This window comes from Tenrec ecaudatus, chromosome 1, assembly GCF_050624435.1.
Source record: "Tenrec ecaudatus isolate mTenEca1 chromosome 1, mTenEca1.hap1, whole genome shotgun sequence".
Classification (NCBI taxonomy): Eukaryota; Metazoa; Chordata; class Mammalia; order Afrosoricida; family Tenrecidae; genus Tenrec; species Tenrec ecaudatus.
In genome coordinates, this window is record NC_134530.1 from 247063895 (window position 1) to 247080762 (window position 16868).

General features: G+C 39.6%; 1 protein-coding gene across 4 annotated transcripts in view; it reads right to left on the reverse strand.

The window, feature by feature from the left end:
• The window catches only part of WDR26 (WD repeat domain 26), a 44832-nt gene that overhangs the window by 21668 nt on the left and 6296 nt on the right, over positions 1 to 16868 (reverse strand). For 2 of the 4 annotated variants that reach the window (XM_075530738.1, XM_075530731.1), the window contains exons 4-6: positions 14765 to 14967; positions 8850 to 8947; positions 7806 to 7962 (exon numbers count right to left, since the gene is read on the reverse strand). In XM_075530738.1, coding sequence (XP_075386853.1) covers positions 7806 to 7962; positions 8850 to 8947; positions 14765 to 14967 — 458 coding nt within the window. The remainder of the gene's footprint in view (positions 1 to 7805; positions 7963 to 8849; positions 8948 to 14764; positions 14968 to 16868) is intronic. The other 2 variants (XM_075530745.1, XM_075530751.1) reach the window with 1 other exon arrangement.

The window sequence follows — 16868 nt, forward strand, 5'->3', positions numbered from 1 at the left end:
GCTGTCAAGTTGATTCCAACTCATTGCCAGACTGTAAGAGCAGAGTGGAACTGCTTCATGGAGGTTCTTATAGGCTGTCAATCTGGATGGGCTCAGACTGCTCAGCTTTCTGCTGGAGGATGGCTGTGGGTTCGAATACAAAAGTCACAACAAAAGTTCCTATTTTCTAAATGACCTTGTAAAGTCCTATCATCCCCGTTTTCAGATGAGGAAAATATCAGCAAACAAGTAGCAAATAATGTGTCATAGAACTGCTAAGTGAGACAAAATACTAATAATTTATAAATTATCAAGGGGTCATGAGGGATGGAGGGAACAGGGAGGGAGAGGGGGAAATGAGGAGCTGATATCAAGGGCTCAAGTAGAAAGCAAATGTTTTGAGAATGATGAGGGCAACAAACGTACAAATGTGTCTAACACAATGGATGAATGTATGGATTGTGGTAAGAGTTGTACAAGCCCCCAATAAAAGGATTTGAAAAAACTACTAAGTGATTCAACTGGCATCTGAATCTTTATCTGACTCCAGGACAATTCTTTCCAAGGGTTTTTTTTTTTAAATCACAAAATTCTTATCAATAATTTTAACAGCAGAAATAGTTTTTCTTTTACTGCAGATTGTAACAATCAATAGAGATGCCATTTTCTCATTGAGAAAGGCTTTGTATTTAGGCACAAAATACATACTATTTTAAATGGCTAAAGATAATCATTAATGAAAAACTATTTAAAATTAAAGTAACAAAATGTCCTCAAGGAAGGACAGATTCAAGGATACAAATTATCTAGACCAGTGGCTCTCAACCTTCCTAATGCCACCACCCTTTGATATAGTTTGTGTTGTGGTGACCCCCAAGCATAAAATTTTCGTTGCTACTTCATAACTGTCATTTTACTATTGCTATGAATTGGGCAACACCCGTGAAAGGGTTGCTTAACCCCCCCCCCAAGGGGTCGTGACCCACAAGTTGAAAACCACTGATCTCGTCTATCCCTTACCAGTTGTATTTGACTATCACTACAGTCACATTTAAATTGTCATTATCTTTATTACATAATTTTTAAAAGATGAATAGTTGACTTATTAAAAAGCCTACTTTTACATTCATACAAATGACAGTTTATATACTTATGCTTTCACTTTCAAATGTAAAATAACGGTGTTAAAAAAACACAGATAAGTATGTTTCCCAGTTAAATTGAATGAAAGGTAGCATTTTTATAAAATGGATTTTTTTAAACTACAAGTAAAAGAAACAGATACTTAGAAAAGCTACCTGGACACATCTTTCCACTGTTGCTGGTAAAAAAACATAACACCAACAAAATTATTTTAAGTAACATAAAATTACTTATTGGTAAAATCCAACCAAAAATATGTACATCCTATCTGTGAAAAATACATACTGTATTCCATCTAGTAAGAGAGCTTCAACAGCGATCTACCTCCTTTTTTAATACCCAGAGTTCACTTAACCTTAGCTAATTCTCTAGTCACCAAAAAGAATAAGCTGTGAAGGTGAACAAGCGGCCATCTAGCTCAGAAGCAACAACGCCCACATGGAAGAAGCACACGAGCCTGTGCGATCACAAGGTGCCAAAGGGACCAGGTATAAGGCATCATGCAAAACCAAAAAAGAATACTATACTGAATGAAGGGGGAAGTGCAGAGTGGAGACCCAAGGCCCAAGTGTCGGCCCCTGGAGATCCCCTCATAGAGGGGTTTAGGAGAGGAGATGGGTCAGTCAGGATGCGAGGTAGTACCGATGAAGAACACAGCTTTCCCTCAGATCCTGGACGCTTCCTCCCCACAACTACCATGATCCGAATTCTGCCTTGCAGGACTGCATAGGGCAGAGGTTGTACACTGGTGCATATGGGAGCTGGAGGCACAGGGAATCCAGGGTAGACGATACCTTCAGGACCAGGGGTGTGAGGGGCGATACTGGGAGAGTGGAGGGTGAGTGGGTTGGAAAGGGGGAACCGATTACAAGGATCCACATGTGACCTTCTCCCTGGGAGACGGACGGCAGAGAAGGGGGGGGGGGGGAGACTCCATATAGGGCAAGATATGACAAAATAACAATCTATAAATTATCAAGGGCTCATGAGGGAGGTCGGAGCGGGGAGGGAGTGGGGGAAAAAAAGAGGACCTGATACAAAGGGCTTAAGTGGAGAGCAAATGCTTTGAAAATGATTAGGGCAAAGAATGTACGGATGTGCTTTATACAATTGATGTATGTACATGTGTGGATTGTGGTAAGAGTTGTATGAGCCCCTAATAAAATGTAAAAAAAAAAAAAAGCTGTAAGTACCTGAATATGAGTTAAGTGCTAAAATCAAATGTCTAAAAATGGTCTTCTGGTTCAATGCTAAAATATGATGTCTAAAAGCAAAAGCATGTATAATGAAAAAAAGAGTGAATTTTCCGAAGACCTCCGAGTAAAGAATGAACTTAATACCAAATTCACTGGCATCAACTTGGTCCTGAACCACAAAGACCCTAAGATGAGTACAGAATACTAGCAATTAAGTCAGATCAGGTTCTCGTTCCCAGCAGTGAAAGGCAAAATTCATTCTCAAGAATGTCTATGACCGCGAGGAGGAGACAGCCAGTCAAGGTGCAGTGTAGCAACGATGAAATATACAACTTTCCTCTAGTTCATAAATGCTTCCCCCTCACCCCCGCCCCCCAGTCCCACTATCATGATCCCAACTGTACCTTACAAATCTGGCTAGAAGACCAGAGGATGTACATTGGTACAGATAGCAACTGGAAACACAGGGAATCCTGGGCAGATGATCCCTTCAGGACCAGAGGATACGGGAAGGGTGGTGGGAGGGTGGGGTAGAAAGGGGAAACCAATTACAGGGATCTATGTATAAACTCCTCCCTTGGGAATGAACAGAAAAGTGAGGGAAGAGAGAGGTTGAACAGTGTTTAAGACATGAAAAAATAATTTATAAATTATCAAGGGTTCATGAGGGAGGTCGGAGCGGGGAGGAAAGGGGTAAAAATGAGGAGCTGATGCCAGGGGCTTAAGTGGAGAGTAAATGTTTTGAGAATTATGAGGGTAACGAATGTACAAATGTCCTTTACACAACTGATGAATGTATGGATTGTGATAAGAGTTGTATGAGCCCCCAAAAAATGTTAAAAAAAAAAAAAAGCAGTACTAGGCAGCAGGTATGAAATAGGTAAATTGAACGGATAACAAACGATTTCCTCAGAAGTAATTATGTAACTTATATATTGAAATATGTAGTACTGTGGTTTACTTTCAATCTGTTAAAATCTAAACCATCACGTATCATATATATCACAATAAAATCCTTGCTTAAAAAAAGAGAATGTTTATGACTTGTGTCTGATTAGCTCCCTTCCTAGTGTCGTTAAATCTGTGTCCCAGCAAGATACCAAGCCAAGACTGATCATTCGTTTTCTGACTAGGGAACAAGGTTGGAGGGTAGACTGTCACTGTAACTGGGACAACAGTTAGAGAAGCAGTTTGCAGTGATTGATGAGAGGCTGTACTGTGACTGTGCTAAGTGTACAGTACTTGAGCAACATCCACGCTGTTCCAACTTGGGAAATAAATCCTACAGCTCTCGTCCACACTTAAATCTTAATAACCAAGAGAGCATAAAGCCTAAGGAGGAGGAGTATGATTAGGGAACAAACCTTCACTCTGAAATACATATTAAAGCAGCAGGTTCAGGGGTCGCCCGATTCATAACAATAGCAACATTACAGTTATGGCTGGGGGGTCAGCACAACATCAGGAACTGTGTGAAAGGGCCGTGGACTAGGAAGGGTGAGGAGCACTGTATTAAGTGACAAGCAAAAAGGAAAGTAAGGAATGGGCAAGAATGGAACCAAACATCAGGACTACTTTAGAAGTCAAAGAAAGTAAGTTGAAGCCAGAGTAGTCAAATGTTGTTTAAAAAACAAACAAAAAGCCAAACAAACATAGGCTGGATACTCTAGTAGTTTAATCAAGAAGCTGCTTCTCACACCACCATTGGCCAGGAGCGGCGTTACCTGCACAAACCCCACCATGATAAGCTAGAAGAAAGGGGCGAGACAAGGACCTCCCCAGGGATTATGCATGCTCAGTAGGCAATTAGGTCAAGTGGACTCCAAAACGAAGGGCAAACAGATTGGGACTGAGGAAGGTGCAGAGTCAAGTTTGGCTTTTTAAAAAAGATTAGAGAAGACTTCCCAATCAATGGTTATTTCTGAAGAAAAAGCACTCTTTCACACCTAGGTGAAACTTCAGAATGCTTTCCTACACATTCTGTTGAAAGGAGCCTGTCCTCATTCAGAAAAGTGGAAAAAAGTTGGATGACGGATTTTCCATCTTTTAGTTTCATAGGTACTAGTATAGAAGTTAGAGCATTGAGAAAAATATGTAGGTTATAATCCCTAAGATTTCCAAGGAGGAAGGCAACCTCATTTACCTACTAATAGCTCTTAAACCATACTTAATGTTTCATTATCACCTTCCAGCGTTCTGTCAACAATAAATTTATAAACAACAATTTTGGGCTCACAACTAACTTAATGTTAACATTGTTTTCAAACTTTCTTTAGGGGTCTTTTAAGATATGGGTTTTAACCTTTTATTTCTACCTCTATTCAATTTAAGCATTAAGATTAAAAACCTCACAAGCAAGGGGTAGGGACAGTGTTCAAGAACAAAAGGAGTGAAAGATCAAGAGGTCAAACATGGGAAAAGAGGACAAGGAAGGGGCTATTTTTTTTTTGTTTGGAAGGGACTAATTTTGAACGTGGAAAATTTTCACTAAACCATAATCACTCAGATCATTTAAAGCCAGATAAGTCTAAACAACTACTAGCATTCGTTTCTTCTTCTGTTTGCAATTGGGAAGGATGAGTTGAGAACTCAACTCTATCCCTTGACTTATGCACACTTAAGAATTTTAAAGCATAGTGTAAATGTCCATGCATATATAGCTGGTTTTTACAGTTCCTCAGAAGTTCTTCATTTCTGCAAAGTCCTCACATTTACATATTTTGTACTTCCTATTCATGTTTTCATTAGTTCTTCAATGATCTCTGGTAAAAGAAATTAAGTATGTCTACTGCAGCTGTTCCTCTTTGAGTTTAGCTCATCAGATCCAAATCATTTCCTTCCTGGAGTTTGAACGATTTCAAAATCTGTTTTCCAGTACCTTAAAAATTAAAGATCGGAGCAAGGTACCAGTAGAGAGGTTTGAGGTGCTGGCCACAATTCCAAAGATGTGGACAGGTGTCCCTCCCCACAGAAGAAGTCACTTCAGAGGACAGCACTGAAGCTGCAGCCATCAGAGCACACGGGAGCAAATGAAGGGGGAAGAAGAGAGAGTGGAACACATTCAGGTCCACCAAGTCCTGAAGATGATATTCCTGCTCAGAGCAGCCAAAGCACCGAGACTCCCAAAGTGCTGGCCCCACTATGAGCCCTGCGTCCTTCAATGACTCATAGCGCGATGGGGGAATGCGGGAATTGTGCTCAATCTGACCCCACCACACTGAGGCAAAACACTAAGGGTGTGCAACAGAACAGCAAGAGGAGCACCTAAAATAGACTCTGGGGCCAGGGCGTGGCACCCCATCAGATTCCACTGGAAAACACTACTAAAGGTCAACAACAGAACCTTAACTATTTACAGGCCTTTCCTTTTTTTTTTTGCCATTTTTTTTTGGTTCTTGTTTTGTTTTTCTGTCTTGTTTTTGTGCTATTACTATTTCTGCAATTGTATCTATATAAGATAGGTGGGATAAGAAATTTGGAGGAGAAAACAACGGAACTGATGGTTCTGGGGCACATGGGAGAGGGCTAGGCGGAGAAAAGGAAGTGGTGTTAACAAACCCAGGAACAAGGGAACAACAAGTGATCCAAATCAGTGGCGAGGAAGGTATAGGCCTGGTAGGGCTTAATCAAGGGCAATGTAACCAAGAGAAATTACAGAAACCCAAATGAAGGCTGACCATGATAGTGGGACAAAAAGAAAGTAAAAGGAAATAGAGGAAAGAACTAGGAGGCAAAGGGCATTTATAGAGGTCTAAATAAAGGCATGTACATATGTAAATATATTTATATATGATGGGGAAATAGATCTATGTGCATATATTTATAGGTTTAGTATTACGGTAGCAAATGGACATTGGACCTCCACTCAAGTACTCCCTCAATGCAAGAACACTTTGTTCTATTGAACTGGCATTCCAGGATGCTCACCTCCCCGACACGATACAATAGCTGAAGACAAAAGTGTACATAAACGAATGTGGTGAAGAAAGCTCATGGTGCTCGGCTACTAAAAGATATAGCATCTGGGGTGGTCTGAAAGGCTTTAAGATAAACAAGCAACCACCTAGCTGAGAAGCAACAAAGCCCACATGGAAGAAGCACACCAGCCTGTGTGATCACAAGGTGTCGATGACATCAGGCATCAAAAAACAAAAAAATCATAGCACTGTGAAAGAGGGGGAGTGCAGAGTGGAGACCCAAAGCCCATCTGTAGGCAACTGCACATCCCCTTATGAAAGGGTGAGAGGGAGGAGATGAGCCAGTCAGGGTGCAGTATAGCAATTATGAAATATACAACTTTCCTCTAGTTCTTTAATGCTTCCTCCCCGCCACTATCATGATCCCAATTCTACCTTACAAATCCGGCTACACCAGAGGATGTACACTGGTACAGATAGGAAGTGGAAGCACAGGGAATCCAGTACAGATGAAACCTTCAGGACCGGTGGGACAGTGGCGATACGAGAAGGTGGGGTTGAAAGGGGGAACCGATCATATGGAACTACATAAAACCCTGGGCGACAGACAACAGAAAAGTGGGTGAAGGGAGACACCGGACAGTTTAAGACATAACAAAATAATAATTTATACATTTTCAAGGGTTCGTGAGGGAGGGAGGGTGGGGAGGGAGGGGAAAAATGAGGAGTTGATACCAAGGGCTCAAGCAGAAAGCAAATGTTTTGAGAATGATGATGGCAACAAATGTACTTGACACAATGGATGGAGTGTGATAAGAGTTGTTTGAGCCCCCAATAAAATGTTTAAAAATTTAAAAAGTGAGTGTCCGGAAAATGATGGCAATGTTACGTACAAATATGCTCGACACAATAGATGAATTGTGAAGTTGTATAAGCCCCCAATAAAATGATTAAAAAAATTAAAGCTTGGCTTTAATTTTGGAGATCATTTTTACAATAGCAAGGCCATTTGTACTCAAGACTTTAGTGTCAAAGCAGAAGCTTGAATTTATGCAAGCTAAATTCTGTATATGAGTAGATATATTAATGATATTATATATGTATAAACTGGAAAAGTACTAATTGTAATTCTAAGCATTTTAGTCTGTTTCCCATTTTCTAATAGAAAGCAAAATTTTCACTATGGGAAAAGTTTTTCTACATTCTTTATAAGCAGACAACATTTTGGACCACATCTGAAATAGCCAGTGTCACTAAGTGGTCCTTAGCCTTACAAGGACAGTATGCATTTGGATCACTGTCATTCCTTCACAGGGTCACTTCTTAGTATTTCAGAAAAGTGCGTAATACAGAAAAGGAAATAACCACACTAACAGACATGACAGCTTCAGTTCTCTAAGTGGGCAACTACACACAAACACACACACACACACACACACACACACACACTCCCTTGAGTTTTCAAAATCAGTTTTACTTTTACTTGTTAATAAACTATTTAAATGAAGGTGATAACCGAGAGTCTGTGCAGTGTTTGCTTAATTCAGAGTACAAGATGTTTTCCTCTTACCTACTACAAACATGATCTATAAGCAGAGATACCGAGTCTAGATTATTATCAAGTTTGGTATTGTGGTACAGGCACCGATCCCTTTGCAGCTCCACAGCCTGCCGCAGAAGAGTCTGTAAACGCCGCGGGGGGAGCATCACTGATGGTGGTAAATAGGCTTGAAGAAAAGATATTTTAAAAAATTAAAACAAACAGTCACGTCATTCTTTATTTGATACATTTACTCATCTTCTCCCCATAAATACCTCTCTCGCAATGATTTTGTGTCCCTTATATATAACACTTGATCTTTGGGAGTATTTGCCAGCAGTTCCAATATGCTATCACAAGGGGATCTACTGTGTGTGTGTGTGTTCGTGTGGCTTTTCTTAAATCAAAAAAGAAAATAGATCTACAGAACACTGTACCAAAGGGAGACTGGATATTACTAAAAGCATAAGAAAAAAATCCCTACATGACAAACGCTGTAATAGTTCAAAGTGTAGGCGCCATCAAATCGCTCCTGCTGCCAAGCATTCTACAGACATTCAGGGAAGAACTGATACTTTCTGATCCACCCTAATCTGGTCTGATACTCCTCTCCAACCACCTGGTTTACTGAAGAATTCCAATTCCAGTTCACCATTAAAATGACAGAATTTGACCAGAGAATGCAAGAATGCATAAAGATGTGGCAAAATGAAATCCCTACTCTGGTTTGGATGTTATCTAATATATTTGGCCAAAAAAAGGTGATTTACTGTTGAAATCCCCAAATTATATTTTTAAAACTTGTGGCTTAAAGTTGTAGTTTACATATATATAACTTCTTCTTAACTGTAGACTTTCCCCCCTGCAGAAATAAAATCTCATGAGGACACTACTGCCCAACACATCTGAAAGGGAAGTGGCTGTGTTAGCACAAAGCCCTCTCACGCACACTCAGAGCCCATGACAAACTTTCCCTTTTCCTATTAAACAAAACCCAGCGAAACTGTGTCTGCAAATGAGTTTCACTAGCTGACTTACAATGTTTACACAGAAAATGAGAATGCAGATTCTTACTCTGAAGTTTGTCCAATAGTTTGGACCTGGAAGCTGTTCCTTTGCCTTCCCATTCTGCTTTTGCACGTAGGTCTTCTGCATGGCTACACATCAAATACCTGTAATTGTGTCGCACAAAGAAATAGATCATCAGCCAAACCCTTTGTGCAGGACAAATACATCTGATAAATATTGGAACTCCACTTCTTACTAAGAAACAACATAACAAGGGGAAAGCTCTATAATAGACCCAACTCATAGCACCTGGATATAATTACTAAAGTATACTATAGCAATTAGAGCAAGCATATATGACTGCTTTTAATGACATGTATTACTCCAGCTTTCATTGTGTGGCAAACTCTATTCTAATCATTCAACATAAATTGCAACAGTTGACCTTAATCATTTATGAGATAAGCCCCATTATTCTGTTTTTATTTAATATATGAAGATAAGATGGCAAAGAGAATCTGAATAACTGCCCAACAGCTAAGAGGCAAAGTGGAGATATGAAATTAGGCATTTTAATTCCATATCTGCCTTTAGCCATTATCCTACTAAAGTGATTCTCTGTATTAAAACAAAAATTACTGAAAAAAATCCTCCGGAGATATTTATACAAATTCAACGAAAAATTTAAACTCTACCAAAACAACACAATACAGGAGTTTATCATAAGTATCACTCAAGAAATAATATAATTGGAGAATCATCCTGTGGAACATACTGAGACTTGGTACTCAAAATATACGACTTGTTTTATTACTCTTTGTATTGATGAAACATCACTTCTCTGATCTGCAGATGTTGGAGAGTAATAAAGACTCCTAGGTAGAAGGGTGGCCTGATTCGGTTCTGGGACTCCTTAGGAAAACTGGCTCTAAAGCAAAGCAGTGCAGGTGTTCTTGAAGCAAGGAAATGGAAGAGCGGCCAAGCCACTCTCCGGTACTTTGTCTCTTTGTTCTAAGAGTTGGGTTAAGACAAATCCATTTTTCTCACTCGTGAAAATCATTTTAAATAGAGCAGTGAGGATTAAATAAATTATGTGAATTACTTAGTACACAGGTAGTACTCAATTAGAATGCAAAGAAATCACTTTTTCCTTAAAAATAAACAAACAAACAAACTACACCAGGCACATTTCAGTCTAGCAGCTACCCAGCAACAAAATGGCTTAATCTCTTGTACATAAGTAGTCCCTTAGCTGATGAAAATAATTTACTTAAAAGAGCTTGAGTAATTATTCACAACTCCTTATAAAAGTTGGATATGTCCTGGGGCAAGGACCAGGTAGTATGGAAGGGGCCAGACCAAATCCAGGGATATGTGTGGTAGCCAACTAAAAAGGAAAAAAATAAAAAAGAAATGGGGAACAGGGGAACAGGGCACTAACCCACCCAAGGGGGGTGTGGGTATTATTTATATTTCCACAGGGAAAAAGGGACCAAAACTTCAACCCAGTGTTCCAAGACGTGAATACATGCCAGCATGGAGTAGGAAACCAGTGGAGAGGTCTGAGGGACCAGCCCAATCCCAACTACATGGACACCTGTGCCGCCCCCCAGAAGAATTTATTTCAATGAAGCTGCAGCTCAGGGAGAGGGACATGTCTGATCAGAGCACACGGGAGCAAATGGAGGGGAAGAGAGAGTGGAGCACATCCTGGCCCACCAAGCCTTGACGACGATATTCAGAGCAGCCAATCCGCAGAGAAGACAAGACCATATGGCCGGCCCCACTATGAGATAAGACATCCCTCGCTGATCCATAAAGCCCTACAGGGGACAACAGTGGAGACATATTGTGGGAAATGCGCCTGATTTGATCCCACCACACTAAAGGCGTGCAACAGAACAGCAAGGGGAACAGAGCAATGATACCAAAAATAGACTTTGGGGCCAGGGCATGTCACCCCATCAGACTCGACTGGAAAACACTCCTAAAGGCCAAAAAACAGTCCTTGAACTAACTACAAGCTTTTATTTTTTATTGTTGTTGTGCTATTTTTTGTTTTGTCATTGGCTTTTTGTTGCTTTGTTTTCGCTTATTGCTTGGTTTTGCTGTTTTGTTTTTTTTGCATATTATTATCTCTGTAGGTCTGTCTAAATAAGATAGGCTGAATGAACAATCTGGAGGAGAAAACAACAGGACCTACAGTTCCGGGGGACATGGGAGAAGGAGAGTTGGGGGAAAGAAATAGTGTTAAGAAACCCAGGACAAGGGAAAGACAAGTGATCCAAATCAGTGGTAAGGAGGGTTTAGGAGGCCTGGTAGGGCGTGACCAACGGTAATGCAACCAAGAATTACTGAAACCCAAATGAAGACTGAACATGATAGGGGGACAAGAGGAAAGTCAAAGGAAATACAGCAAAGAGCTAGGCATCAAAGGGCATTTACAGGTCTAAATAAAGTCAAGTACATATGCAAATATATTTATATATGAGGATGGAGAAATAGATTTATGTACATATATTTATGTTTATAGTGTTAAGTATTATACCTTATACTTAGTATTAAGGTAGCAGATGGACCTTGGGCCTCCACTCAAGTACTCCCTCAATGCAAGAAAGAACACGTTGTTCTATTAAACTGGCATTCCATGATGCTCACCTTCCCAACACAATTGCTGAAGACAAAGCAAATGTGGTGAAGAAAGCTGATGGTGCATGGCTATCAAAAGATATAGCGTCTGGGGTTTTAAAGGCTTGAAGGTAAACAAGTGGCCATCTAGCTCAGAAGTAACAAAGCCCACATGGAAGAAACACACCAGGCTGTGTGATTATGAGGTGTTGAAGGGATCAGTTATCAGGCATCAAAGAACAAAAAAATCATATCATTGTGAATGAGGGGGAGTGCCGAGTGGGGACCCAAAGCCCATCTGAAGGCAACTGGACATCCCCTTATAGAAGGGTCTCGAGGAGATGAGCCAGTTAGGGTGCTATGTAGTAACAATGAAACATACAACTTTCCACTAGCTCCTAAATACTTCCTCCCCACCCACTGTCGTGATCCCAACTCTACCTTACAAGTCTGGCTAGACCAGAGGATATACACCGATACAGACAGGAACCAGAAACAGGGAATCCAGGACAGTCCCTTCAGGAACAGTGGTGAGAGTGGCGATACCGGGAGGGAGGAGGGTGGGGTAGAGAGAGGGAACCAATTACAGGGATCTACATTTGACCTCCTCCCTGGGGGACGGACAACAGAAAAGTGGGTGAAGGGACAAGTCAGATAGTGGAAGATATGACAAAATAATAATTTATAAATTATCAAGGGTTCATGGGGTAGGGGGGAAGTAAAATGAGGCGCTGATGCCAGGGGCTTACATGGAGAGCAAATGTTTTGAGAATGATGAGGGTAAAGAATGTACAAATATGCTTTATAAAATTGATGTATGTATGGATTGTGATGAGTTGTATGAGCCCCCAATAAAATGATAAAAAAAGAGGTTACCTTGATCAACGAACTGTAACCTGAGCATTTCTGAAGCTGAATTGTTATTTCCCTAATAAACCCCATAACTGTGAATCTAATGAGAAAAAAATTTGATATGCTGAACATTTGATTTAAAAAAAAAGCTTGGGAATAGCATTTACTTTCAATAACTAACTGGGGAAATTGTCCACTTATTAAAAATTAGTAAAAGTGATCTACAATGACTTTTCTGTCTTAAAAAAATTACATATGAAGCATTTTTAAGGGAAGGACACTGGTCTGAGACCAGGAAATAGTGGACTCTGTTTCCAGCTTCATAACTTGTCATCTTGGAGTAATTTTCTTATATGGAAAATCTCAGGGGAAAAGTTTGATGCTGAAGCTTACCTCAAAATAAAAACTATAATTATCAATGATATATGGATTATTAGAAGAGCTATAAGTCCCCAATATCATTGATTTTTTTAAATCCACTATAATTATATTCTCTACTACCAGAAAAAAAGTTCATCAAGTTAATAATTAGAGCAACAAAGAATCGCTGTTATGAAATAGGTATACAGAACAAGACTAGCCATCAGGTACAATATACTACCCAGAAGAAAATGTACAATTTCAAAATAATGTGGTGGAAAGAGGTCAACGATCTTAGAATCAGTTGAATTGGGCATTAATTGAAACTTGCTACTCTGATTTATTAAGCCATCTCTTAAAACTGGTAACTTAGGCAGAGAAGGGGGGGGGGAAGACTCCGTATAGGGCAAGATATGACAAAACAACAATCTGTGGATTATCAAGGGCTCATGAGAGAGGGAGGAGTGGGGAGGGAGGGGGAAAAAAAAGAGGACCTGATGCAGAGGGCTTAAGTGGAGAGCAAATGCTTTGAGAGTGATTAGAGCAAAGAATGTATGGATGTGCTTTATACAATTGATGTATGTATATGTGTGGATTGTGATAAGAGTTGTATGAGCCCCTAATAAAATGTAAAAAAAAGAAAAGAAAATGATGAGGGCAAAGAATGTACAGATGTGCTTTATACAATTGATGAATGTATATGCATGGATTGTGATAGAGTTGTAAGAGCCCCTAATAAAATGTTTAAAAACAGCAACAAAAAAACCCCCAAAAACTGGTAACTTAACTTCCTCTAAGGCTCAGTTGCCTGATCAGCATAACCCACCTGGTATCTCTTTGGGCTCATCCTCTTGCCCATCATTTTGCGTTTGCTATCAAGTACAAAATGAAACAGAGAAGGGGCAGACAATGCCTGGTAGAGTTTACACTGGATGGCTGGAGAGAGGACATGTGGGTCGGGACACGTCTGAGCCAGCTATGTAAAAGACTGGGATGTGAGCACTGAGGCGAGAGTAAAAAGCTAGCGTCACGCCTGGGCAGAAGGTACAAAAGAACCTGATCAGTGCCGTGGAAGAGTAGTGAGTGACCAGGGGAAAAGAAGGCCAGAAGGATCAAGGACGCTGCTGTAAAACTCAGCAGAAATGTTGAGTTTTATTTTAAATGTGACAAAGAGGAACAGAGTGACATGATTTACTCGTTTTATTTATGTGGGTTATTTTTTTAGCTGTGTGCAATATGCACTGTGAATGCAGCAAGAGTGAAGGCAGTGAGACCAGCTGGGAGCTTTACGGCATATGCCAGGAGAAATCTGCTGCTCGACCAGGATGGAAACGATGGGGATGGACAGAAATGCACCAATTTGGAATTTTTTCAGTTAAGCTAAGACACTTTGAAAGCACCAGACAAATGAGAAGGATGTTTCTTAAGTTTGGGGGTGGAGTAAATGGGCAGATGAGGAAAACTAGAAGAGAAGTAGGCCTGTGGGGGTGGGAGAGCAGTACCCCTGAAATCAAGAGTTTTGTTTTTCGCAAATTAGGTCTGTTCAAGAAGACATGCAAATAGAGTAGGCTCCACACATACACATCTGCAGTTCAGATGACATGGTGAATCTCGGAGCTGTTGGCGCATAGATAATATACAAAAGGTTTAGTGCCCAGTGGGTTTGCCTAGAGACAGGATGTAGACACAGGATAAGAAAGGAGCCCAGGACCAATCCTTGAGGTACTTATATATTTAAAGGATTGAGGTGAAGATAAGTTGAAATTGTGTATATGACATGCTTTGCAAAGTATTCAGTACATGGCTAGCATTCATTCATTACAAGAAAATGTTTATATGTTCCAATTCCAGAAGCTTAACTGCTTACTGTGATCCACGCCACCAAGAAGCTATAGATGATTATGAAATGCCAATTCATTGGCAATACAATTTTTTGTCCCTTTCTCCCACTGAGTTGTCTCTATCCTAACATGGAAAACTTCCAAAGATGAAATAGTTTGCACACCCATAAGTGAGTTTACCCAGAAAAAAATGTTACTGAGAATCTACCAACATTCAAGCCCTTATTTCTTGGAATGTTAAAAGATAATCACTGCAAACTACCATGTCCTTCATCAAGTGTACGAATGAGGATTCCTTACCCACTAAGAACATGGATGCGCTCGGTATTGTATTTCAGTGGCGTCAATTCACAACGTAGAACTTGAAGTGCCTCCAAGACCTTGCCATCCTCCAGGTATTCCAGGTACTTCTGCTGCAGCAGCAAAAATTTCATCCTCTGACATGACAGAAAGCAGCAGTCAAGGGGAAAAAAGTTGATGGAAGTTTCAGAAAATGTTTGTGCCTAAACAGAACAGTAGAAACCAATCTACTATGCCCTTTGAAAGGAGCTGTATAAAAAGCTTCAAGATGATTCAAAATATTCTGTTTAACAGAGCTGTAGACTAAATGTCACTTTGCTCAATTTCACGTAAGACAACTCTTTGTGATTGAATAATCATATCCGACACTTTTATTGTCCCAAGGCATAATTAAACCCAGGAAGAAAATAATTTAACTTCAACAAATTCACCATCTAGACTATTAAAGTTCTTGCATAAAATTGGAGAGCTGAAAAAAAAAAACCTTGAGAACTATTTCAGGTACACTTAGAGGTTTTTTTTGTAAAAAAAAAAAAAAAAAGGTCTGACTTTTATAATGGAGCATGGGGATTTATACAAGAATGTAAAGTTTGAAAAATTATGCAAAAGCCACTCTGCAAAGAAGGACTATGTAGACCAGAAAGAAGAACTAGATCCACTGGGTGGAAGTGGCAAAGTGTCAGACTGTGGCTTCTCAAAAGAAGAGCTGTCCAGCAAATCAACCAGAGGCTGGTATGTAAAGTACTGAGGGCTTTATGATTAAAAGTGGTCAAACTCACTGCCATCAAGTCAATGCTGACACCCCACCCCCAACTCCCACCCCTGTGTGTGTCTGAGAATGCAGCTGTTTCTGGGAATAGGAAGTCCAGTCTTTCTCCCACCCATGCTGCTGGTGGTTTCTAACGGCGACCTTGTGGGTCACAGTCGAATGTGGAACCACCACCACCAGGGCTCCTCCATGGCTAATGATTTGGGAGACATATATATAATTACCTTAAGAATTAAAAATGGATAGACACAATTTTGATGGATTCAGTCCAGGTATCCTAACAGAATACCTGTACTAGAAGGCTAACAAAGACCTTGAAAATGGTCTTAACACCCGCATCTGGGTGACAATTGGATCCCTTGATGCACCTCGAGCCCTCTCTCTGCAAAAGGAGAAAGTACTTCCAGCTTATTGTGAAGTAGTTGACATTTAGTTTATTTTTCAGAAATCTGTTTGGTTTCAAAAAGAAAAAGAAATCTGTTTGTTTCAATACTTTTAAATGTTTATTATACTTTTTACTTAAAAGTGATCATAATCATACCAAGCTTTTTCTAGAGAAAAAAAGATGGGATAAAAATAGTTTATGATCATTTGAAAGTTCTTGTAAACCTTAATAACTTAAGAACTACTGCCTTTCATTACAGTGATTGTGTATGGTGGTCAGCAGTTCGGCGACATCAGCCACTTTCTTTTCCCATAGTTACAGTCTTAGAAACCCACAGGGGCACCTCTAACCCTGCTTGACAGGGTGCACTATGAGTCAGAATTAACTTGAGAGCAGTAAGTTTGAACCTTTAGCTTTGCATCATAATTTGCTATCTGAGGAACTTGAGCAAGTCATGGCTTTGTTGTTTTCTGCTACCTTTTGAAACTTGGTAAGAAATATTAGTTACAGGACTATCATGGTAAAAATTTCAAATCAATTTAAAAACACAAAAGATTGCACTTTCTTCAATTGAAATAATGGAGCTTTTAAAAATATATTAAAAAAAACTCTTGTCACAAGAGTAATGAGAAATAATCTTTTATGGAGTTAAGATAATGCACTATAGGAGCATTTAAAAGAAAATAAAATTTCTAGAGATATGAAACAGAACCAAAAAAACTCCTAACAGTATTTAAACACATGCTTATGATTAAATGCATTGCTTATAATTGGTATTAATTTATTCTTAAGTTTATAGCTAAAGAATAGCAATAGAAAAATTTTCAAAATATGAAAAAAGCCCCATTATCTAAAAATTATATAACTGTCACCAAATCTTGCACATAAAGTTAGGTTGATTGGGGTACGTTTCATAATAATTATCAAGATTCCTTAAAAATATGTTGCTA